This window comes from Ovis aries, chromosome 11, assembly GCF_016772045.2.
Source record: "Ovis aries strain OAR_USU_Benz2616 breed Rambouillet chromosome 11, ARS-UI_Ramb_v3.0, whole genome shotgun sequence".
Classification (NCBI taxonomy): Eukaryota; Metazoa; Chordata; class Mammalia; order Artiodactyla; family Bovidae; genus Ovis; species Ovis aries.
In genome coordinates, this window is record NC_056064.1 from 18413653 (window position 1) to 18437794 (window position 24142).

The 24142-nt window shown below is 36.1% G+C and overlaps 4 protein-coding genes across 36 annotated transcripts in view; 3 read left to right on the forward strand and 1 right to left on the reverse strand.

Moving 5' to 3' along the window:
• The window catches only part of NF1 (neurofibromin 1), a 253657-nt gene that overhangs the window by 47918 nt on the left and 181597 nt on the right, over positions 1 to 24142 (reverse strand). The window lies entirely within an intron of this gene.
• On the forward strand, positions 41 to 17207 carry EVI2A (ecotropic viral integration site 2A). The gene is made up of 4 exons (XM_060395282.1): positions 41 to 214; positions 2773 to 6743; positions 7590 to 7719; positions 14549 to 17207. The coding sequence occupies exon 2, from the start codon at positions 2794 to 2796 to the stop codon at positions 3490 to 3492; it is 699 nt and encodes a 232-aa protein (XP_060251265.1). The 5' UTR covers positions 41 to 214; positions 2773 to 2793; the 3' UTR covers positions 3493 to 6743; positions 7590 to 7719; positions 14549 to 17207.
• EVI2B (ecotropic viral integration site 2B) lies at positions 7595 to 17207 on the forward strand. 2 transcript variants are annotated; one of them, XM_012185364.4, is made up of 2 exons: positions 7595 to 7719; positions 14546 to 17207. In XM_012185364.4, exon 2 carries the CDS (start codon positions 14562 to 14564, stop codon positions 15930 to 15932), a length of 1371 nt encoding a protein of 456 aa, XP_012040754.1. In that variant the 5' UTR covers positions 7595 to 7719; positions 14546 to 14561; the 3' UTR covers positions 15933 to 17207. The 2 variants fall into 2 exon arrangements, with proteins under 2 accessions (XP_012040754.1, XP_004012533.1); XM_004012484.5 differs by having other exon boundaries at positions 14549 to 17207.
• The window catches only part of OMG (oligodendrocyte myelin glycoprotein), a 34558-nt gene continuing 18010 nt past the window's right edge, over positions 7595 to 24142 (forward strand). The window contains exons 1-2 of one of the 2 annotated variants that reach the window (XM_060395269.1): positions 7595 to 7719; positions 14546 to 24048. In XM_060395269.1, coding sequence (XP_060251252.1) covers positions 24046 to 24048 — 3 coding nt within the window. In that variant the 5' untranslated portion in view covers positions 7595 to 7719; positions 14546 to 24045. The remainder of the gene's footprint in view (positions 7720 to 14545; positions 24049 to 24142) is intronic. The other variant, XM_060395268.1, reaches the window with a different exon arrangement.

Below are 24142 nucleotides of genomic sequence, written 5' to 3' on the forward strand. Positions count from 1 at the left end.
TGTGACATGTGCTTTAGCTGCAGTGGAAAGGAAATGTGTCATCTGTGGTTAGTGGAAAGCTAGCTGTACATATCCTTTTTTTCAAACTGCAGATTTAGGTTCAGATTCTTCAAGTCTATTCTGCTTTAAATTATTTGGAAGCTGGGCTTCAAGAAAAGAAAAGAAGTGGCTTATTAAAATCAGGTTATAAGATTTTGACCAAGCATTTTGTAAGGTAGGTCATATATATGGCTTTTCTTATGCCTTTTCATTTATAACTTCTTTCAGAGTAGTGTTTGAGGAAATACTTTCGAACAGTGCTTAAGAATCGTACTAACAAAGTAGAATTAGTAACGGAACACGTATGCTGTTTTCTTCTCTGTTCTATTAAGTAAAATCTAAGTAAGAAATGGCAAGAGTTACCATCAACACAGAGCTTTAAATTAAGATTAAGTAGAATTTGATTTTAGTCTCTTCAGTGAATTGTCAAGTTTTACCTATTAAAGTTTTTAAAAAAAATTTCTCATTACTAATGCTTAGGCATTATAAATTTTATTGAAAACTACCAGAGATGAAGGAAAATTTTCATAATATAACCTGGCCTTCATTGCATAAATTAGAGATGTAGAGACAGCTCTCTATTCTTAGGCATTTGTAAGGATATCAAAGTCTCATTTTGTTAACGGTTTGTTTATTTGGGGATGACAGTACATCTGGCTGAAGACAATCAACAGCGGGCCTATTATTTATCCTGTGGTGAGCACTGCTAGAATGTGTACAAATACTATGATACATATTACAAGGCTAATGAACTAATGTGACAAGAATAACTTGCTTTAAATCATTTTTAGCATCTCATGCAGAAGTCCAGTCTAGTATAAAAGGCTGGAAATTATTTGATAATCCAATTTAAAGTCTTTCTCTTTGTGGAAGAATCACAAGTACTTCCATAAATCCAAAGATTTATGTCATTCAACTTAAAAATTGAATTCAAACACTATTATAGACAAGTCAGTACACAATATCTTTAACTGTCTATAAAAATTATAATCCGAAAAGTAATCTTACTTCTAGAACACATAAGAAAGGGCTTTTTTCCCCTCCATATTATCAATAGGAAATACTACTTCAGAGGTTAGTTTCTGGTTGGCATTGCTTATTACATGCTACTTTCATTTGTATAACAGTATGTCACATTTGTTATTCTCAAATCAACTATACTTCAGTTAAAAAAAAAAAAAACCATGAGAAGCAACAGTATCTGTGTCACCTTGGAATTGGTTAAAACTCTCAGGTCCCTCCTAGACCTATGGAGTCAATCTGCATTAAAAACAAACTCACATCCATGTACTTTCTAGTTTGAGAAAAACTTACATATAATAGGCAAACAGGCACTTTTATTTGGTATATCTCAGGGGATGGAAATGGCCACCCACTGCAGTAACCCTGCCTGGAAAATTCCATGGACAGAGGAGCCTGGTGGCCTACAGTCCACGGTGTCGCAAAGGGTGGCACAGGGACTGACTGACTAAACAGCAGAGGAATAACCTAGTTTTTGCTCCCACTTCCCTATTCATATAAATGCAAACAATAAAACACTCTTACAGAAGTGGCCCAGACAAACTGGAATACTATTTTAAAAGAGATAGCTCAATAATGGCAATGAATCTTTCCTTGGCTTACCAGTACCTAGAACAGATATGCCAGCTGCATTTAAATTTTCAGTCTTATGATGGATAATAAAAATTAGGAACAGAGTTTTCCCCTTTGTGGACTGGCTTCCAGTGAGCTCAGACCCAAAACCGAAATTCCACTTTTTCATTTATAGGTTGAGACTTATGATCTGCACTGACTTCCCACTTGAGCCTAAATCCCATGATCCTGATATTGTATTTCTATTTTATTGTATACCTTATTTTTTAAAGATTAGGTCAAAATATTCACAGAAAAATTCTAAGCACAAATAATAACGAGAAAGGTCAATATCTTTTGTTGAACTTTTGAGATTATTCAAAAGAAACTTGCCTCTTTTCCTCTGTAATGCCAGAAGTTTGGGATGAGAAAAGTGGCATGTCTTTGCTTTCAGAAAGCCACAGTAACTCAGGGGCCATAGAGGTGAAGGGAGACCCATCATCATAGAAGTGCTTTCATGAATACTGGGAATATATTCCTAAGCTTTAGTCTAAGCTTCAAGATAAACACCCAGGAAGAAAAAAGAACATCTTGAATTTCTACTTGAGGTCCGTTTTCTCTTGGTTGCTACCACACTTCCCCTTTCCTGAACCCCCAGCAAAACTATTTGCATTTTCTTCTCATACATGAAGCAAAATGTCACATTTCTCCTTTACTATACAGATGGGTGACTCATTTGTTAGAGGATGGGGAGTTTCTGCAAGGAGTTTCCTTAAATGGTCAGGAAAAAAAAAAAAAAGGAGGAATCAAAAGAGTAAAAGCAGAAGTATGTGACTCAAAGCTAAATTCTTCCAGCATGCTCAAGAGGGAGGAAACTCTTAAACCAGGGTATTCAGTTTACAGTGATTAGTAGTTATCTGTAGCTACCTTTTAGCATTAAAAAAGTAAGAGAAATTAAATTGTTTCTTTATATGTAGCCTAGTAGAAAAAAGATCAGTTCAGAAGGAATTCAAACAGGAAAGCAAATGTCAGGCATGAGTGTAATTATAGCTAATTATAACTAAAACTTATCAACTGTCTATCCATCTTTTAATGACAATTACCAAAACTAGGAACCATTATTCTTTCACAAGTTAACAAATTTTATTTCTATCCCTACAGATTACCAGTGCACTCACAGACATGGGACACATGGGACATCACCTGCATCTTGCCTTTCTGATGACAACAGCTTTTTCTTTGTCTCCTGGAACAAAAGCAAACTATACCCATCTGTGGGATAACAATACTACTGTCTTGGATCCAGATATTCACAACAAGATGGACAGAAGCCAAAATGAAAACTTTAACACAAACCCTAAAACTCCTGAAGCAGATAAAAAAGATAATTCTACAAACATGCCTGAAACAGCAACATCATCTCACATTGCGTTTTTAACTCCTAAATCTGAACTGGAGCTTTATGTATCTTCTGTTGTCAGGAACAGTCCTCCAACAGTACAGAGCATTGAAAACTCAAGCAAAAGTCACAGTGAAATTTTCAAAAAGGGTGTCTGTGAGGACGACAACAACAAGATGGCCATGCTAGTCTGCTTAATCATAATTGCTGTGCTCTTTCTTATCTGCACCATTCTATGTCTATCAACTGTGGTTCTGGCAAACAAAGTTTCATCTCTCAGACGATCAAAACAAGTAGGCAAGCGTCAGCCTAGGAGCAATGGTGATTTTCTGGCAAGCAGTGGTCTCTGGCCTGCTGAATCAGACACTTGGAAAAGAGCAAAACAGCTCACAGTGCCCAACCTAATGATGCAATCTACTGGAGTGCTCACAGCTACGAGGGAAAGAAAAGATGAAGAAGGAACTGAAAAACTCACTAACTAATAGATGCTTTAGTGAAGAAAAATGCAAAGCAGCAATGAGAAAGTTTCTGGGGTAAAACTGAAGTCAGTTTGACATTTAATGCCAAGGTGTTGGTTTGAAGGTCTAAAGTTTGCCATGGCTGGCCTTGCTTAGAATCAAGCAAGTGAGAAGGGAAGAAGTATGCCTGCTTACTTAATCATTTAAACGGTGTCTGACACTGTTTTAGAAAGCAAATAATAAAACAACAAAGCATTCAAGGAAGGTTCTAAAGACACGTTGCAGGAACTGACTGAGTTAGAAAGAGACAATTTATGAGTTTTTCTTGTTCAGCAATAGTAGCTACATGATCTTTGTCCAAATGTAAGTAACTTTGAAGAGTTTCAGTGTGTCATTTGAGGCTATTACATGCTTTAACATCTAACAGAAGTCACATTCCTAACGCATAGAGTTGAACTGTATAGTTAGATGGTACTTTCTTTGCTGAATGTGACAGAATCCATACCAGTTCATCTATAAGCAGGGCTAATGTTATGCCAGATGCTTTCATCTTTACATGTGGTGTACATAAGAAAGTAATTTTCTACTATATTTAATTAAAACTTTAAATTTTGTATAATAAATTAGGATGATAGAATAAAAGTGACTATGTATATTTGCATTCACTTGATTATTTTAGAGCAAAGATCAGTAAGAGACAGAGTACAACTGAAACAGATGAGATTTATAGCCTCAACAGAATGCTAAGTGTAAAGGTAAAACCTATCTTGCTGTTTAACTGTAATGTAACTCTATAAATATTGCTTATGGGATTTTTTTATATCAAATATTCAAAGGCTGATTCGTTTCTGGACTTTGAGAGTGCCAAGTAACCTAATAAACCAATTTTATTTTTTTACTATCCAATATGACATGAGCAAAGAAAAGATGTGTATATGTGTGTGTATTTGTTCTAATTTGGAAAATAGGATACTCAGGTAATTGTTGAACGTTTAAAGAAATTGGGTTCAAGTAAAATAGTGGCTTACATTTAAGCCAAGACTTTCATCTTCAATTTAATATATTGCAAAAATTGCTTTGAGAGACTTTCCAACTGTCCACCAAAACTGACAGAGAACATAATTAAAGACCAGGCCAGTCTCAAAAATCTCATCCCTTCTCGAGCATTTATTTTGGGAAATATGCTAGACATTTAAGGAAACATTTATATATATGTATGTGTTTTTTTCTTTTTTACAATTCAATTCACTTTGACAAATGTTTACACATGTCAACACCTTTTAACCAACAAATAGAACATTTTCTCAGAAAGTGCCTTTAGGCCTCCTTCCAGTCTCTACTATCTCCACCCCCTAACAACAGCCATTGTTTTTTTTATAAAATAATTTGAAGTATAACTGCTTTACAATGTTGTGTTTGTCTCTCCTGTACAACAAAATGAGTCAGCTATATATACACATATACAGCCCCTCCCTCTTGAACCTCCCACTCACACCCTCAATTCCACCTCTCTCAGTCATCACAGAGCACTTGGCTGAGGAAACATTTTACACATTTATATATATTTTTTCCAAGTATTACTGCAATTCTTTCTAGGTTAGTAATTCGCATCCTGACTGAGATTCAGAATCACCTGAAGAGTTTAACTTACCCATGTGTAAGTTACACCCTTCCTCCTGATTTAAATGGGGTGAGCTCCAGATAGAGGCATTGATAATTTTTGCATAATCCCCTAGATCATACTGCTCTTGGTCATCAGATTAAATTTGTAAAATTTCCATTGCTCCAAAGATCTAGGTAGGTTACATTTTTTTTTTTAAGGTTACATCTTAAAATGAGACAGGGAAAAAGAACATCAATTTTATTATCAATTTGTTACTGATTTATTAAAAATCCATTTCCCAAATAACAAATCATAACCCTATTATTCTAGAAAAAGGTAAACAACAACAAAGGAAAACGGAAAGCAAAAGAAAGCTCATGCCCATTGTGGTAACATCAGGTTATCTTTCGGAGAAGGCAATGGCACCTCACTCTAGTACTCTTGGCTGGAAAATCCTATGGATGGAGGAGCCTGGTGGGTTACAGTCCATGGGGGTAGCTAAGAGTCAGATACGACTGATCCATTTCACTTTCACTTTTATGCATTGGAGAAGGAAATGGCGACCCACTCCAGTGTTCTTGCCTGGAGAATCCCAGGGATGGGGGAACCTGGTGGGCTGCCGTCTATGGGGTCACACAGAGTCGGACACGACTGAAGTGACTTAGCAGCAGCAGATTATCTTTTGAAGGGTAAAAAGGATCAGATTTGAAATGAACCTGGGCAGAGCTCCCATTTTATGCATATCAAAAATCTGAGACTGCACAAAAACAGTGATAACACAAAGCAGTCCTTGAATCAAGAAACTGGAAACAAATGATTGTCTTTTTAAAAATTAAAATTAACTAGGCAGCTACTTTCTTATGCAACACATATGTTGAACATCTTTACACAAAACAGAAAGCTCCTATTGCAGAAATATTTAAAATTTATCCCTCACCACTGGGGGCAGGAGGAAAAGGGGACGACAGAGGAAGATATGGCTGGATGGCATCACCGACTCGATGGACGCGAGTCTGAGTGAACTCCGGGAGTTGGTGATGGACAGGGAGGCCTGGTGTGCTGCGATTCATGGGGTCGCAAAGAGTCGGACACGACTGAGCGACTGAACTGAACTGAATTGATCTTGGCTATTTAACACACATCTTCAGACTGACAACATCCAATGGTAGCTCATGAAAGTGGTTCCTTTCCAAACTTAACCACTGTTTAAAGATGACAGGTTAAGATATGTTTTGAGTTCAAAAGTTACTTTTGAACAAGGACACTTTTCTACCATTGGGTGCTATGGCCCACATGCTTACTAATTTAGGGGTTTAAAAATAGTGAAACAAAAATTTATAGCACATTTAAAAATTATGTAGCATACTCTATATTATATTGGGACCAAAAAGTTCATTTGGGTTTTTCCATAACATCTTACAGAAAAACCCAAACTGTTTGGCCAATTCAATATATATAGCAAACTATATTCTATAAAATAAGTTTATAGCATATTTTTTTAAAAAAATCTTTTTCTACCAGGTTATAAGTGCCCTGAAATTAAGAACTAGGTCTTAATTATCTGTGTTCCTCAGCAGTGACCAGGGGAAAGCAGTGCATGGTTTAATGCTTACTACATCTACTATCAGACACGACTGAGCAACTGAACTGAACTGAACATCTACTATAATAGGTGTGATGTTGGGTACTTTACATTTATTTAATCCCATAATACATTTATAAATTAAGAATTATGATCTCTACTTTTCAGATGAGAGAGTCTAGAAGGTGACATGCTCAAAGAAATGTGTTTTTATACTGACTCATACTCTTCTCAACATACTTATTAGTTAACTTATTTAAAAGATGATTCCCAATTTATTTTTACTTTGCACTGACAATTACCTAGTTTGTGGGTAATTAAAGAGTTGTGGACTTGAACTTTAAAATCATTTAGGAAACTATTTGGAAAAAATTAATCATACTTTTACCTGGGTTTAGCCTAAATTATATAAGAGGAAATAATATTTACTGGCTACCAACTGTGTGTAAGGCATTTATATATTTTATCTTATTGAATCCTCTCAAAACCTAGTAACAGAAATATTCCTCCAGAGGAGGAAACTGTGATTCAGAAGTATAACGACTTGCCTACCGTCACACAAGTAAACAGGACACATCATTCATTTGTTATGAAAAGAAATCTCACTATGGGTAGTAACCCGACTGGCAGTTTTTCCGTATATAACTTTCTCTCCAAGGTTCTATTTTAAATATTTAAACTATATAATCACATTACTGTGTGCTGCAGTCCATGGGGTCTCAGAGAGTCAGACACGACTGAGCAACTGAACTGACTGAATCACATTACTAGAGAGTCTCAAAGGTTTACTCATAAATGTTAATTAAAAGCACTCAAATCCTGTAGCTCCAAATTGTGTTTCAAATTAAGCTCTGTTAAAGTAGTACTTTCTTAGTCATTTTGTGGCTTATTGCACTTCCGGAACGAACTATTGATAAACTTCCTCTTTCTCTACAGAACCTATTTCAATGTGCTAGAGGATCATTTTTAATCTGAACGGAACCACTTTTTGCTTTCTTAGCCAAAGCACCAAAATGTCCAGTTAGAACAAGAATTTAGCCTTCTGCAAAAGAAGTTAACAGCCAAGGTAAGACAATTTCACACAGGCAATCTGGTTTGATCTTTGTTTTACATAAAATTTACTTTTGTCTGATTCTTTGTGACCCCATGGACTGTAGCCAGTCAGGCTCCTCTGTCCATGGAATTTTCCAGGCAAGAATACTGAAGTGGGCTGCCATTTCCTTCTCCAATTTTTAAAACTAAAATGTTATTATTGTTTTAAACTTAAAGTCTGATAGTCTAAAGATAGGTAACAGGTATTATGGTTTTGTTGCATGCAATTTTAAAAATTCAGTGTTGAGCTTGCCTTGGAGAAAAATTTTCACCTAGGTTTATATAATATAAACCCTTTAAAGTTTATTCAATCATTATGTTTGTTGACCTCAGTTCTGTAATTAAAAGAAATAAAACTACAGCCATGGCAGATAAAGCTAAGGGTTGGAAATAAGACTAGAATTCATGAGCTATGGCTGAATCTACAACCCCAAAATACCAACTGTTAAAAAATTTTGATTTTCTTTATATGAAAATTTCCTATATATAACATAATCCATAGGTTTAAATTATTTTTAATCTCCTTCAGTTTTCATAGTAAGAATGGTCACCATCAGTTAATTTAAAAATAAACAAAGGTGATTAGATGAGACACTCAATGATCATTATTAAATATGCTTTTTTACACAAATAGAATTTTAGTAATGATGATGACATGAAAATATCACTAATTTTTAAAGCTAAGAAAAAAACTGCTATGGTAAAATGTGTGGACATATACTCATCACTACATATTTATGTCACATATTATCTGAGTCTTTAGTAAGCAGTATAAAATAGATATGGAAAATAAAACTCATAGAATAGAAAGTTGCTAATATGGAGAAAAGATGTTTTCTTTGCGTAACCTGGACACTTGCAAAGCGAATATCCTCCAAAATAAAAATTGCCAAGAGTTTATTTACATAGACTCATAATATCATAGAATGGTAAATTCATAGTGGGTAATATCCTACTTCAACATTTCATAAAGTACCTATGACTTTCTTTTACAGAAGTCCACTTTGGATTTCTTCTAAGTAACTATTACAGAAATTAATACAGAAAAATGTTTATCATTTTTTGGACAATGCTTATCTATATATTTTTAAAGAATCTATTTCAAATGTAGGGTTTAATAGTGCCTGTGTTTTCCAACTAATCCCTATATAATTCCACTCAGAGGGAAATTATGAATTCTGAGTAAGTCTGAATTTTTTAAATGAGAATCTGATGCCTGTCAATGTCCAATCTTTAAAAGTCATCCCAATTATGCCAGTTTACAGGCTAACTAATCAAAACTCACATAATTGTTTTCCTAGTCACAGGACCAAAATGGTTTTCTGGTAGTTCTTGTCCAACCTTTTAAAAAGCTGACTCCAAAAGTCACTTACATTATCTATTCCCAGAGAGTTCACATCTCTTTTCCTCTTAAAGCACTCCTATTTCAGAATTTTACTATGAATGTAATGGAAGGAAAGAGATCTTATATAGGACTGACTGATTTCTGTATCAGTGCCACTACTTAGAGCTGTGACACTTTGGCAAATTATCCAACTTCTCTGTGTCTCAGTTTTATCTGTAAAGTGACGATAACATCACCTTCCTCCTTAAGACGGGACGGTGCCAAACATCTGGCATGTACTTAGTAAAATAGGAGCTCTTTTTGATAAAAGATAGTCATCAAATAATTCCTATTATAGTTCAAAGTTAATTTCCCCTTGCTGCTTTTCGTCAAGATACAGAATTGCTGTCTTCTTCCTTTTCTGGTTTCATAACTATACTAGCAGGAGATACAATACCACTAAACTTTATTATATCTGTATTATAACAAAGTAACTGAAGCTCAGATGTTATTTTTTGATACTGCTACCTATATTTGCCTTATCAAGGATATGCCTGCCAAATCTCCTTGATTCCTCTTTATTTTTTTTCTTTTTTTTAAAAAATTTTTTTATTTTTTATTTTTAAAATTTTAAAATCTTTAATTCTTACATGCGTTCCCAAACATAAAGACAGTAACATCTCTCTTATCATATCCAATTTAGCATCAGTTTTACATGCTAAACTCTTTATGTACTTATGCATTAAGGGGACTCCTACTTTAACTGCCTCTCAAATACTTAGTTAAAACAGCTGATGTTTTTCTTCTAAAATTTTTTCAATATTCAGGAAAAACAAAGAACCAAGATCTGAGTTAAACCTCGAGTCCCAACCTAAAATAATGAGCAAAATACTGCCATATAAAGGTAGACAAACTCAGGGTTTGCCTGAGCAGCAGACTAGGGAAATTCTAGAAAAAATGCTATATAGATTGTTCATAGGTTATTTAGAGTAATTAACAAGTAGCTTCCGAGTGCCAAAAGACGGTGGGGGGGCAGGGGGGAGTAGAGAATCTTAAGGATGCTTAGATAGGAGTCCTGAAATGAAAGGTAAATGAGTTTGAGAAGATGGGTGATCTAAGGCCTGTCCTCCATTTTGAGAACACTGATCCTCTGCTGATTCCTGCATCAGCAAAGACAGAAAGCAGCATTCTGTGGTTCCTTCTTTCATCTACTCTGGTCTTCTCCCCCAACTTCTAATTTTGTTTGCTTTAACCTTCTACCCTAACTTCTTGCTAAATACATAATCACTATTTGTTCTTCAGCCTTTTATTAACTTTTTTTTCTTTCAATACCTTCTCTAATCAATTTACCTCCCTATTCCATGTATTTGCTCTTTATCCTTTGTTTGGCTTTACTTTTATCTTTTGTGTTATTTTTTATTTCTTTGCATTCCTTTTTCATTTCATTGCATCCAACATTTTCTCCTCCTTTTTACTCCCTTGCCCCCTCTATGGTTCTTTCTACCTTTTTCTCCTGAAGAAGTAATGTTGGTATTTCAGGTACAAATGGCCTGCATATATATACATATACATACGTACATACATACACATATATATATCACATATGTTAAGTAACTTTCTGCACTGGTAATAACACTGCCCTCACTGTCACTGAACTAGAAAAAAAGAGTCAGTTTCTTCACTACTATACCTCTCCCCCTCATTTACTCTTCTTTTAAATCTTATTCCTTTTCTCTGGACTATTCCTAATTGCTGTAGTGGAATTCTAAGACAGATTTGAGCATTCTGATGTGGCAGACCCTAGGAGGGTATAGCTAACTGAAGAGCTGGAGAAAGGGGTAGGATAGGTAAAAAACAGAATTTGGTTTTAATACTGCTGTAACCCTTAAATGACAAGTGGAAAATCTCACACACTTTAAGGTCCTATGACAATCCTATTAACAAAAGAGGCTATGCCCTATCAAAATTGACCATACAAACTCAACTGGGCTTATAATTATGTTCCTATCTGGGTTCTTTCCTTCTCTAATGCTTTTTTTAGCTAACTGAAAAAAGGAACTGTGAAGGGTTTTTAAAAATTTTAAGAAAAGTCACAAGACACATTCTTGGCTGAAGATAATTCATGGCCTATGTTTTCTGTTGCTCTGGATGGCATTTTTTAGAAAACTAAAGTGAATCTCTAAAGAATAACACTTTCTAATAAGGCCTTCTTTGGGGAAAGGGGTAATCTGTAAGAACAGTAGGTAGGAACTGCATGGATGATAACATATAGAGATGATTTAAATTTCCATATTTATGCCAAAAGTTTCAAAATTTTCCCTATTGAACCCTTTACAAAATGAATAGAAGGCATAATTTAATAACTCAGATTTTACCTCTCTGCTTACATTGTAACCATCGGAATGAGATGGTTAGATAACATCACTGACTCAATGAACATTTTGAGTAAACTCTGGAAGATAGAGGAGGACAGAGGAGCCTTGCGTGCTACACAGTCCATGGGGTTGCAAAGAGTCGGACATGACTTAGCAACTGAACAACAACAATTACATTCTGGAAGAAGTATTAATAAACAGCAAAATACTGAAATGGAAAAGAAACCAAGAAGCCCAATTATAGGTTAACTTTACTGAGCTGCTAACACATACAGCGTTCTGCTGTAAAGAAATCAACATACAAAAACATGAGACAATTTGGAGTAGCAGAAACAGCATATGCTTTAAAATCAGATGGGTCTGTGGGTATAAATTCCCTATCTGTCACTAATAGTGACATAACATTTGGCAAATTGCTTAACACATTTAAATTTGTCTCTTTATCTGTAAATCAAAGATTTCTCCATCTTTCTCATAAAATTATGTAAAAGTTAAATAAAATGAAGTACGTAAAACACCTGAGATGGTACAGCACTTAGGATGTTCTAGATAAGGATTTTTCTTTGTCATTTTCTGCCTTCTTCAAAGTCCTTTATAATCTTATTTGAGGTGATGGAGATAACAAAAAGAATATGTGAAAAGAAATAAAAAATAAACACAATTATTTGAGAGAAAAGAAGTGTGAGTGAGGTACATACATGAAGAATTATCCAAGGAACCATAAAGAGAACAAGAACGAGGGGGAATTCAGGGAATGGCTGAGCTCTCTGGGCTGTGCTCAGTCATAGAGAGTTAGGTCTAAAAAGGGAATTTAAGCTGAGGTCTGACAGATGATGGCAGATTCACAGTTAGGCAACCAGAAGAGGGAAGAGACTAGGTTTAGAAAAAAGAACACACTCTCAGAGGGTGAAGAATAGCATGATTAAAAGTGTCTGCTAAGGGGAGAAAAAGTGTGTGTTTAGGAAGTATGTAAGATGAGGAAGAGGCTAAATGAGAAGTTTCAGTCATGAGATATGAGTCTGGACTGGTAAACTCAGGCCAGAAGCAGAAAACTCAGTTTAGATTTTTACCTTGATACCAATGGGGAACCCTCAAGCAAGGGAGATGGTGAAGAACAGGGAGGCCTGAAGTGCTGCAGTCCATGGGGTCACAAAGAGTCAGACGTGATTGAGCAACTGAACAACAATAAGCAAGGGAGCAATGACTTGATAAAACTTGGTTGTCAGAAGATTAATTCATCAGCAGTGTGCAAGGGAATTTAAAGAAGAAATATTTTAAAATTAAAGCTTTAAGTATGACAGAGAAAATAAAAAGCAGGAGACTACATAGGAAAAAAAAATCACATTCCTTCTCCTCTACTAAAATAGGGTAATTTATCATCACTATATACTAAGTGGTAGAGGAATAAGCAATGAAAACAAATATGCTAAAAAAAGTCTATTTCTTTGCAAACTTGAGGGAGTTCCTTGTCTGTTACTGTACCTTGCCATCAAGGCTTGTATAGACCATCAAACCTCTCTCAGACTGGCTTAAAAAATCACAGAGAAACTATAGTTTCAAATCATATTGACCAGGATTTAAAACCCAGAGATTTTCATTTCCCTAATGTTAAGAAATAACCAAACAGTTACCATTGTGTTTAAAGATGTATGAAACAAGTATTACATACAGAGCTGAAAACTAGCCTTACTTTAGAGATAAGACATTTGAGACCAGGAGAGATTAAATGACTAGTTATGGTTAGACAGATCTTTAGGCCACAGAAATAGAAATGAAACTTAAAAAAACTCTTCAAGTTTTAGCATCTGCCACATTCCACAGGTAACCCTACCCCACAAACTTAAACACATGCCTCGTTTTCCTAGGCCTGTATGTTATTCCCCTGGATGGAATATTTTATTTACCTAGATCTTACAGACCTTTCAAGATTCAGTTCAGGTTTTACTTCTCTGAGAAACCTTCCCTGAAGCTCTCCCAGGCTAGCTTAGTTCCTCTGTGCATCTCCTGCATACCTTTCTGAGAAAACGTATCAAATTAGATTTATTTATTTTTTTCTACTACTAGAAAAAAAATTTTTTTTAAATTTTGGTATCTCCTAAACCAGAACAGAGCCTGACAAAAACATGGTGCTAATCAATGAATAAATGAAGTAGCAGCAAGACCACCTCCCTCAACCAGACTCGAAGAGCATTTTAGGATTGTCAAGTATGAGTTGAATTGAATCCTTTAGGAATATGAAATTCTAATATAAAGACACCGTCCTGGACACTGATATAGCTGCAAAGGTTACTTAATAGGTTGTGGGCATGAGAAACTCACAAAGGTAATACCATTAGCAAAAACAGAAGTCAGGAGAAGGGTCACTTTTAAGATGAAGATGTATTCTGACTTAAATACGCTGAATTTGCTGATAGTGAGATATGTACATGGCAATGTCCACCAAGAAGTCATACAAACGGAACAATAATTAAGGAAATTTTGGCTAGATACACAGGTTTGGGAGCTAGAGGTTAAAGGTGAGAGGTGAAACCTGATAGATTCAGGATTAAGAAAAGCAGTGAAGAGTGAAGACAGAATACATATAAAGTACTGTATTTAGGATGCAAGAGAAAAAACAGGAGCTAGTGAGATGAACATGAAAGGAAAATGACTCCAAAGAGCTACTTGAATAGCAGTGAAGGAATAATCAACGGTGTCAAATGTGATCAAGAGAGAAAAAAAGAAAACAAACCACTGGATTAAGTAATAGATGGTTACTGGCACCCTTTGAGGCAGCAGGATCAATGTATTTCTAGCAGGAAACAGAGGAGAAAGCAGTGTGCACGTGGCTCTAGCATACGGAGCCCGTGCATTTGGGATGCATGGTTACACAATGAAGGGCTGCAGCACAATAAACCCACAGGGGCAACAGTGCCACGTACAAACCTTCCCAAAGAATTATGAGACCACTGCCTTTGGGGTCCAAATGTCACATGATAAGTTACAGTATACTTAGGAGCTGTTCATGTTAGCTGGGAGTGTATCAAGTCTAAATTAGGAATGATGAATACTAAATGATACCTAATTATCTTTCTTTCTTTTATTATAAAACTACTGGCAAGAAGGAAACATTCTGAAATGGATCTCAAGTATTTCGTCTTAATTTTGTTTTGCGGACATCTGAACGATACTTTTTCCTCAGAGACAGAAGCAACTACAACAGAGAGGCAACCACAATCTACTGTATTTAGACCATCAATGCCATATATCTCGGCGAATTCTCAGGGCACGATAGAGAATCCTTCAAGTCAACCAACACAATTCAACAACCTATCTTCTGGACAACCAATAACAACTGCCAAAGCTGCTGCTGGACAACCAACACCACTTGCCTATGCTTCTTCTGGGAAACCAGCAGCACATACTTCTGCTGGACAACCACTTGTCTATAATGTCACCAGAAAAACAATACAAATAGCCAACACCTCCTCCCAAGGAACAGCACTGCCTGTGTTTACCTCTGCCATACAGCTATCATCATCTGCCTATTCTTCTTCCAGACAATCGCCACCATCAGTTTATATTCCTACTCAACAACCATCATCTACCCACTCCTCTTCCAGGAAATCAACTACCCCAACTGTTCATAGTATATCCATACAACCAACACCAACTGTCCAAAGTTCACCTAGGAAGACACCAGGATTCAACTTCGAATTTAGCAGTACAACAAACATCCCAAAGGAAGCCAATTATGATAATTCAATAGCAGCCATATTAATTGGTACAATTCTGACTACTATGTTGATAGTTATACTCATGATTGTATTATGGAAATGTTTGCGAAAACCAGTGTTAAATGATCAAAATTGGGCAGGCAGGTCTCCGTTTGCTGATGGTGAAACCCCTGATGTATGTTTGGATAACATTAGAGAAAATGAAGCATTCCCAAAACGTTCATCAATTATTTCACTTATGGTCTGGAAACCAAGCAAAAGTGCACTTTTAGCAGATGACTTAGAAATTAAGTTGTTTGAATCAAATGAAAACACTGAAGATTCTAAAAATCCCAAAACAGAGAGAATAAAAGATCAGGCAAATGGTACATCAGAAGACAGCGGTGATGGATCGACAATCGGCACGGCTGTTTCCTCTTCAGATGAGGCAGATCTGCCTCCACCACCTGCTTCCCTTCTTGATACCGAAGGACAGGAGGGGAACAAACCCGACAAACCCACGATGATAGCTGAATCTCCTCATCCAAACGATTCCACCAATCTCCCACCATCTCTAGATTGTCTCAACCAAATCTCTGAACATCATAATTCTGAGTCCAAGCAGTCATTTCCACCTCCCCCTGACTCATTTAACTTGACCGTGCCACCAGGAGATTTTATGAAAAACCAGGAAGATTCCAACAATGAGATCCAATTTCAGGAATTTCCTATTCCTCCTGACTTTGATCAAGATCTCAATGAATCTCTGCCACCCCCACCTGCAGAACTGTAATAAATATTACTACTTGCTTTAAAACTGATCTGTTCTTCTCAAAGGACTCCAATATTTTGTTTTTTCTTCGTGCGATAAGATATATTAAACGGCAATTGGTAGCCAATTTTGATTTTTATTCAGGAACTACCTGAAATCTGCTCAAAGCCTATGTATATAAGTGGAACTTATTTATGTCTATAGGACCTAACTTTAACGTACGGTATATTTTACAAATGTGGATGGTATGTGTATAAATAACTTAACTATTTTGGAAACAAGCAACATACATATACTTATTATTACCCAGTAGATATGTTTTTTCCTGAAAAGCTGTGTATAAAGTTACCTTGGTTAAACTTTATTTTTCCATTTCAAAATTTGAAAAGGAGTGTGTCTGAGAATTTAAATACATACACCAAGTTTTAAACAAAGCTTTAAGTTTTAAATTAATACCTCAGATATTAAATAAATATTCCAAGGTTGTGGGGATGAGAGATTAAAACGAATGTGTTTGAGAATAAATTTCCTTTTAGCTCTCATTGGAAACTGAAAGACAAACATATTAAAACATCATATTGGAAAGCTGAGCTGGGGACACTTACCCTGAAAAAAATACAAGCAGGCCCATAAAATGTAGACATAGACATTTTCCTATCTTGTTGGGGGAGCACAAATTTTAAAACTAGCCTCTTTAAAATGTTTTCTATTTTTTTTGGCCAGGTTACATAGCTTGCAGGATCTTAGCACTCCCCAACCATGGACTGAACCCAGGCCTCTGGCAGTGAAAGCATGGAGCCCTAACCACTGAATCACCAGGGAATTCCCAGTTGATTTTGTATATGCCTCAAGCACCCAAGCAAACTGAAATCTTTATTAACAAACAAACAAAACAAAACCTCTCTGGCTTCATTCCAAAAAACTCTTAAACCACCTTTCTCACACAGAATTTCATCTTTTATTCACTACCTGACAAGTGATAATGAGTTATCAGAGTAGGGGGTAGGCCCAATCTTTGTTAAAGTCAAGGTATAGCTTCACTGGCTTACTCATGTGGAGACGCCAGCCCATGCCTGCAAAAGTGCTTGTCTGCTGAAAAGTATGAATTCTTCCCCCTTATCCCTACCTGAACTCCTGAGGGAAACACTCAGAACGAAAGATGGTGGCTTTAGTGGTAACTTACCCTTTGTGAACTGCTCATAGTTCTGGAATTTTCCAGAACAATGCATTTATTAGTAGCACTGGTGTTCAAGAAACTAACAAAGCTTAATCTTAATAAAAACTAGCAGACTTTTAGATACTGAATGTCTCTTTACTAGTAAAACCTTTTTATTTGCAGAAACATTACCTTGAGCTTATTTTTCTTGAATAAGCATGATATTAATTGTCAATATTATGTTGGTTTTCCTCTGTCTTCCACACTAAAAATTCTTTCTTTTTTTTTAAAATGTAAATTTATTTATTTTAATTGGAGGTTAATTACTTTACAATATTGTATTGGTTTTGCCATACATCGACATGAATCTGCCACAGGTATACACGTGTTCCCCATCCTGAACCCCCTCCCTCTTCCCTAAAAAGTTTCTTTCATGTGTTTTTCAAACTTACCATTTTTAAGGTTAACTTATTCAGCAACAACTAGGAGTTTAAGAATTTCCAATTATTCTTTTGAATTTTAAGTATTCTAGTTTGGGTAAGTAAGGTATACAGTTTTTAAAGTTGGTAAAGAGTTTGACATGCCTTAAATCATCATAACCTTTCTTGTTTTATATGTAGGACTGTTACCTAATGAGCTCTTTCCTCAAGTCTGCTCTCTCTCTTTTTTTTTTTCTATCACTTTCTTCCTGACCTCTTGAAGAAAGTGTATTGGGAAATACCAACCCTCATAGGTAAATCAAGAGCTGATGACCTGCTCATAGGCTTGTCTGATTTCTTCAAACACCAAAGAGGAAGATTTCCTTGTTCAGTTCTTTGTATAACAGAAGAACAGACTACTGTCAGCAGCTGCTTTTTGTTTTTTAAGAAATTCTCTGCCAGGGGGAAAGCAATTCCCATTTACTGCATGCAATTTTTCCCAACTGAGGTCAGTGGAAGCTGAGCAGCCAAATGGTGGCAATCCTTGCCTAATCAGCAGAAAGAAATGCAACCTAATAAAAGACACACAGGAGAAAAGAAAATGCTGGAACGAAAAACATACAGAAAAGATTAAAGAAGCAGGATCCAGAAGAGAAAGTTTATTTCATGACTATGGCAAAAGGATAAGGCACAGGGGAATAAAAAGTGGAACTACATACTACACATCAGCAGTGCTCTTACCAGATCAGTATTAACGAGATTTGGGACAACTCTCAAGACCATGTAGTTCAACTCCTTTTATTTGTTAAATGCTGAGAAAATGGGCTGATAGAGAGTAGATGACTTGCTTACAAGTGGTACTGAAAGCAGAGTTTGTCTCCTGACCCCTGTTTCAGAATTCTTTTCACTAACACAGGACCAAAAAGCATCTACTTCATGCACTGCAACACACATGTATCACACGTGTATTCCATCTGGTGTTGGCAGTGGGCAACACAATGAATTAGATGAGAATGACTTTAACTGTTGTTATCAACTAGTTCTGAACAAAAAGTAGAAGTAGCGAAATATATGGTCATCGCTAAGTAAAACACTGGAATACTAGTACATGATTAGATAACCAGGTCAGTGGAATAGAATGGAAAGTCCAGAAACAGACTTAAATCTCAAATGATTATTGGGACAACTGGATAGATGTTTGGAAAATGATGAAATTGGATCTATACTTCATATTACATTAGAACAAACACCAAATAGATCCAAAATCTAAACATAAAACATGAAATTATACAAATAATAGAAGAACTATGAGTGAATTCCTTTATAATCTGAAAGTAGGACAAATCTTTCTACTTGAGACTTGAAATCCAAAAGTACTACTTAAAAAAAAAGGAAATCCATTACATTAAACTTTTAGAGGTAAAATAAAACAAACACCATTAAAAAAAAAACCTTTTGTCAAAAGACAAAGGGCAAACTGGGGGAAAATGTGCAACTTAAATTAAGACAAAGGGCTAATAACCCTAAATTTTAAAAAACCTAAACACAGATGTGGCAGGGGAGGGATACCCACAACACACTAGAAAAAATACACAAAACATATAAAAGACAGTTATAGAAGAAAAATTTAAAATGATCCTTGAAAACAAAGATATGCAACTTTTCTTATAGTAAGAAAAAAAATACAGAAGTTCAGCAACAGAGTCTCTAGGTCTCCAGGACACCCTGACGCACTGCTCGTAAGACTGCAAAATGGTACCATCTACAGAGAGAAACCTGGTAATACCCAGGAAATTTTCAAATGCACTTTTCCTTTCACTCAGCAATCCTACTTTTGGGAATTTTTCTCGAAGACTTGTTGGACAAAATGTAAAATTACTTAGATGCAAGGGTATTCACTGTGGCATTATTTGTAATAGCAAAAGTCTAGAAACAATCCAGATGCCCATCTGGGCAGTGGTTAAATAAACCATGGTGCAGCACTATGAATCATGTAATGCATGTGAAAGACCTCTATACGCAGACATGGGGCGATCTTCGAGATATATTATGAAGAAAAAAAGAACAAGACATGTAGTAACCATTTATATAAGGAGGGGGGTAAGAAGATATGATACATACATACATATTTTTGTTGGGTTTTCAAAAAGAAATACTGTTAACGATACAATCAAAAGCTATCAATAATAAAAACAGTCACTGATCGGAAGAGGAAAGGAATAGGGAGGAGGGGAAAGAGAAGCAAAATTTTCCTGAAAGTACCTTGTTTTTGACTTGCACAGTCCCTAGAAACTGCTAAGCAACTGAAACACGAACTTTACATAAAGTTGGTGATATAAAGATATAGAGAAAACAATTATTTCTTTCAAGTTGCATTAGGACACAGAATTGACTATACATCCTTAGTGAAATACATTCTAAAACAAAGAAGGCTGCAACAAATCTTAAACTTTATTCAGTAGTCTGTAAACTAATTGTCTGTAGCAATACTTGATATTATTTTGAAACTATTGTGGGATGATATAAATAAGCAGCTATGTAATGCTGTTAGAAACCATTTGTAGGAAATATGAGGACAGAGGAACAAATTAAATCTTCACAAGGAAGCAAACAGATAAATCCAGATGAGGGACATCCTAGGGAACAAGTGACTGAGTTTCGACAACAAGCCAGTGGCATGGGGGGAAATGGGTGGTGAGGTAAGAGAAAGGTCCTTTCTGAATTTTGACTTGATAATTTCTATCTTGTCAGTCCTTCCATACTTTTATAATACTTTATTCAGTACTCTTAGCTGTTTTCAGCAGTAAATTCAGTCTGTATTACTAAAAATAGAGAATATAATACTTTCACTCTCAAATAAGCACAATAAATGTTATCAACTTAAGTAACAAAGATAAATGAATTGGACTGCCAAACTGTTGATTAATATGGGTGAGTTGTTCCTTGGCAGGTAATTTGTTATACTTCTCACAATGTGGGGGTAATATGTCCTAGAGCAGCGTGTTTCACAAAAGAATGTGTAAATTAACTTACTGCTTACTCTAGAATACAATAGTTGCATAAACAACTGTAGTTCTTGACAGACTTTTATAAAATGTAATGTGTCTGAATAACATCTAAAATAATTTGTAACAAATACTTCAGACTACAAAAAATTATTTTTTGGAGTAATACACTATTATTTTATTTCATGAGAATTTCTAAAATCATAAGGACAGATGGTTTCAATTCAAGAGCATTAAAATGTACTTCTTGGACTTCCCTGGTGGTTCAGTGGCTAAGAATCCACCTTGCAATGCAAGGAACACCAGTTTGATCCCTGGTCTGGGAAGATGCCACATGCAGCGGACCAACCAAGTCTGTGTGCCATAACTACTAAGCCAGCACTCTGGCGCCTGTGAGCTGCGACTGCTGGAGCCCATATGCCCTACAGTCTGTGCCCCAACAAGAGAAGCCACTACAGTGAGAAGCCTGTACCGCAAATAAAGAGTAGCCCCACTTTTCACAATTAGAGAAAGCATGCACATAGCATTGAAGTCCTAGCACAGTCAAAATATATAAGTATTTTTAAATAAATCAAAAAATAAATAAAATGTACTTCCCTTTTTCTCCCATGTAAGTACTAACCAGGCCTGATCCCGCTTAGCTTCTGGATTAGACACATTCAGGGTGGTATGGCTATAAATAGTACTTCCACCCTCTTTTTCTTTTTGAGAATATTCCAATAATCTCTGAATAACAGAAACAACCTCAGATGTCCCCAAATTTAAAATAAGAAACATTGCTACTACTATTATATTGGAATTTTCTATCATACGTGGCAAAATCTGATCTCAATACAGCCTAAACACAAATTCATATGATCCTCTAGCTACTGAAATAACACGTTCTTTCTTTCAAAAAAAAAAGTACTAATAAGTATAATGGAACTGGATAACTCTACTTCCACATGGATATAATAAGACTTCCTAAAATTAAAAGGAGAGATTTAAGTGTTTGGTAAACTGACCCCCAGGGCTTCTGTGGTGGCTCAGTGGTAAAGAATCTGCCTGCCAATGCAGGAGATGAGGGTTTGATCCCTGGGTTGGGAAGATCCCCGGAGAAGGAAATGGCAACCCACTCCAGTATTCTTGCCTGGGAAACCCCATGGTCAGAGAGTCTGGTGGGCTATAGTCCATGGGGTTGCAGAACTGGACACAATTTAGCGACTAAACAACAACCAACTGGCCCTCAGTCACTTCCTGTGAAGTTTAACATACATACCTACATACCCAGAAACTGAAGTGTCAAAACTCTCATTCCTTATTTCCACAATATTGTTGAACATAGTATTTTTTAAAACATTATTATTAAGCACTAAGATTGATGAGTGGCTTCTTAAATTCACAGAAAGAATCTTAAAGAGTTCAAGGCTGAACCCTCAAAGTAAAGTGGGAATAAAGTACCTAATCAATAATAAATTTTGAACACTACAGACATTTAAAATGTAGGTACTTTTCTAGGAACATTAATTTCATATAAAACATGACTCAGAGTATATTTAGGGTAAAATTTGGGGTAAAAGAATGGCAAATGTAATTTAGAGAAAAATAAAGGATTTAGTAAACAGACATAAAGAGATTTTCTTTATATGTAATATGCTAGTGAGTGAGTGAAAGTCGCTCAGTTTGTCCAACTCTTTAAAACCTCATGGAATTCTCCAGGCCAGAATACTGAAGTGGGTAGCCTTTCCCTCCTCCTGGGGATCTTCCCAACCCAGGGATTGAACCGGGATGTCCTGCATTACAGGCAAATTCTGTACCAGCTGAGCCACAAAGGAAGCCCAAGAATCCTGGAGTGGGTAGCCTTTCCCTTCTCCAGGGCATCTTCCCAACCCAGGGATCGAGCCCAAGTCTCTTCCATTGTAGGTGGATTCTTTATCAGCTGAGCCACAAGGGAAGCCCAATAACGGCTGGTTTTTTATTACTTTTAAATTTTATTTTATTTTCAGCTGTGCTGGGTCTTCACTGCTGTGAGGGTTTCTCTTCAGTTGTGGTTAGCAGAGGCTACTTTCTAGGTGGGGTGCTCGGGCCTTTCGATGCAGTGGCTTCTTTTGTTGTGGAACACACGACCTAGAGCGTGCGGGTTTCAGTAGCTGCGGCTCCCAGGCTCTCGATCACAGGCTCAGTAGTTGTGGCATGTGGGCTCAGCTGCTCCAGGGGTTGGGGGACCTTCCCCAACTAGGGATCAAACCTGTGGAACCCATGGTTCCTACACTGCTAGACTCTTCACTACTGAGCCACCACGGAAGCCCCATACCTTCCGGTTTTCAAATGGTAACAATTTGGCAAAGAAACTGTTCATTACCTTGTTTTCTTTTCTAAGGTAAGTTGGCTCTTCTAGAAATTAGCTTCAACTTTTAATAGATTATTTACACAACTGGTCCACTAAAGAGTAGAGCTGAAGCGATCATAAATCTAATTTTATACAGCCCCTAATGAAAAACTTCCCTTTTACATTATTTTGTGTAATTTAAGAACTACAAACTGTTTTCTCAGTAAGATAAAATATAAAACATTCTGAAGAAATCATTTAAAAATGTATGCTATTATTTTCAAGACATAAAATCAAATAAATAGTCATTCATATATTACCAAAGATGTCTCTGGAGAAAATAATATTCATATTCACTCACCAAAGTAACTTCATGAAGAAAAAAAATCCTTAATCCAAAAGACATAAAATAAAATACATTTACGTTACCACATGAACTGATAATTTAGAAAAATGAGACGTTCATTTAAAAACATAGCCTCCCTCGTTTGTGTATAGCCTGGGTAAAATAATCCTTTGTATCAAAAAGATAAAGATAAAATAATCATATTTAAGTACTTTTGTACTTCCCCAAAAGATGAACAGTTAAGTGGATGATAAATCAGAAAAGGTGATTGTACATAATAATCACCACACTGGGGGAGCACATAAAAAAATCAGATGTTATTTTTAAAAGTGACATGACAATTGTACCATTTCAGGGGAAAAAAAATTGAGAAGGCAGAGTTAAAAAACAGTTAAACTAACATCTTAGAAAACCATCCACAAGGAAGGTCAAATTCATTTCTAGCATTTTTCAATGTATAAAAAGCATGAAAAGTAGGAGCATTAAAAAGAACCACGAATTCTCCACGAGGTAAATGTCAAAATGTGAAGCCGAAGCTCAGACAAATACACAGAAATGAGCAGGGCCAGGTCTAAAGTCCACGAGGTTTTCCTTCCTATGGCAAATCTGAGCTATATGGGTACACTCAATGCTGTAAATTAAAAAAAAGATTTTTTCGGGGCTCATTCTGTCGCGTGTGCACCTCCTGCAATAAATTTGAGTCAGCACCAATGACAGCTCTGCAGTCCTCCTATGTGGTACTGATCAGGTGGTTGCAGAGCTTCAGCTCACAGCAACACAATGCAGCTGAGCAGGCAAGCACAGCCCACAGCCAGAAGCGGTTCCTACTTTCCAGAACAAGGAGACCTTTAAGCTTAAGTTTCCTGGAGAAAATGAGATGCTGATGTTGAAGACGACACTATGGTAAGCTGTTATTTAAATCAGTAAAAAAATCGACTTCAGAATTTTTTTCTTTTTTTAAGAGAAAGTCAACGTTAGGATTGAATATATATTCAAT

Bases quoted from the DNA above. Each gene is read 5' to 3' on its own strand.
- EVI2A (XM_060395282.1), top strand. From the start codon at position 2,794: ATGGGACACATGGGACATCACCTGCATCTTGCCTTTCTGATGACAACA.
- EVI2B (XM_012185364.4), top strand. From the start codon at position 14,562: ATGGATCTCAAGTATTTCGTCTTAATTTTGTTTTGCGGACATCTGAAC.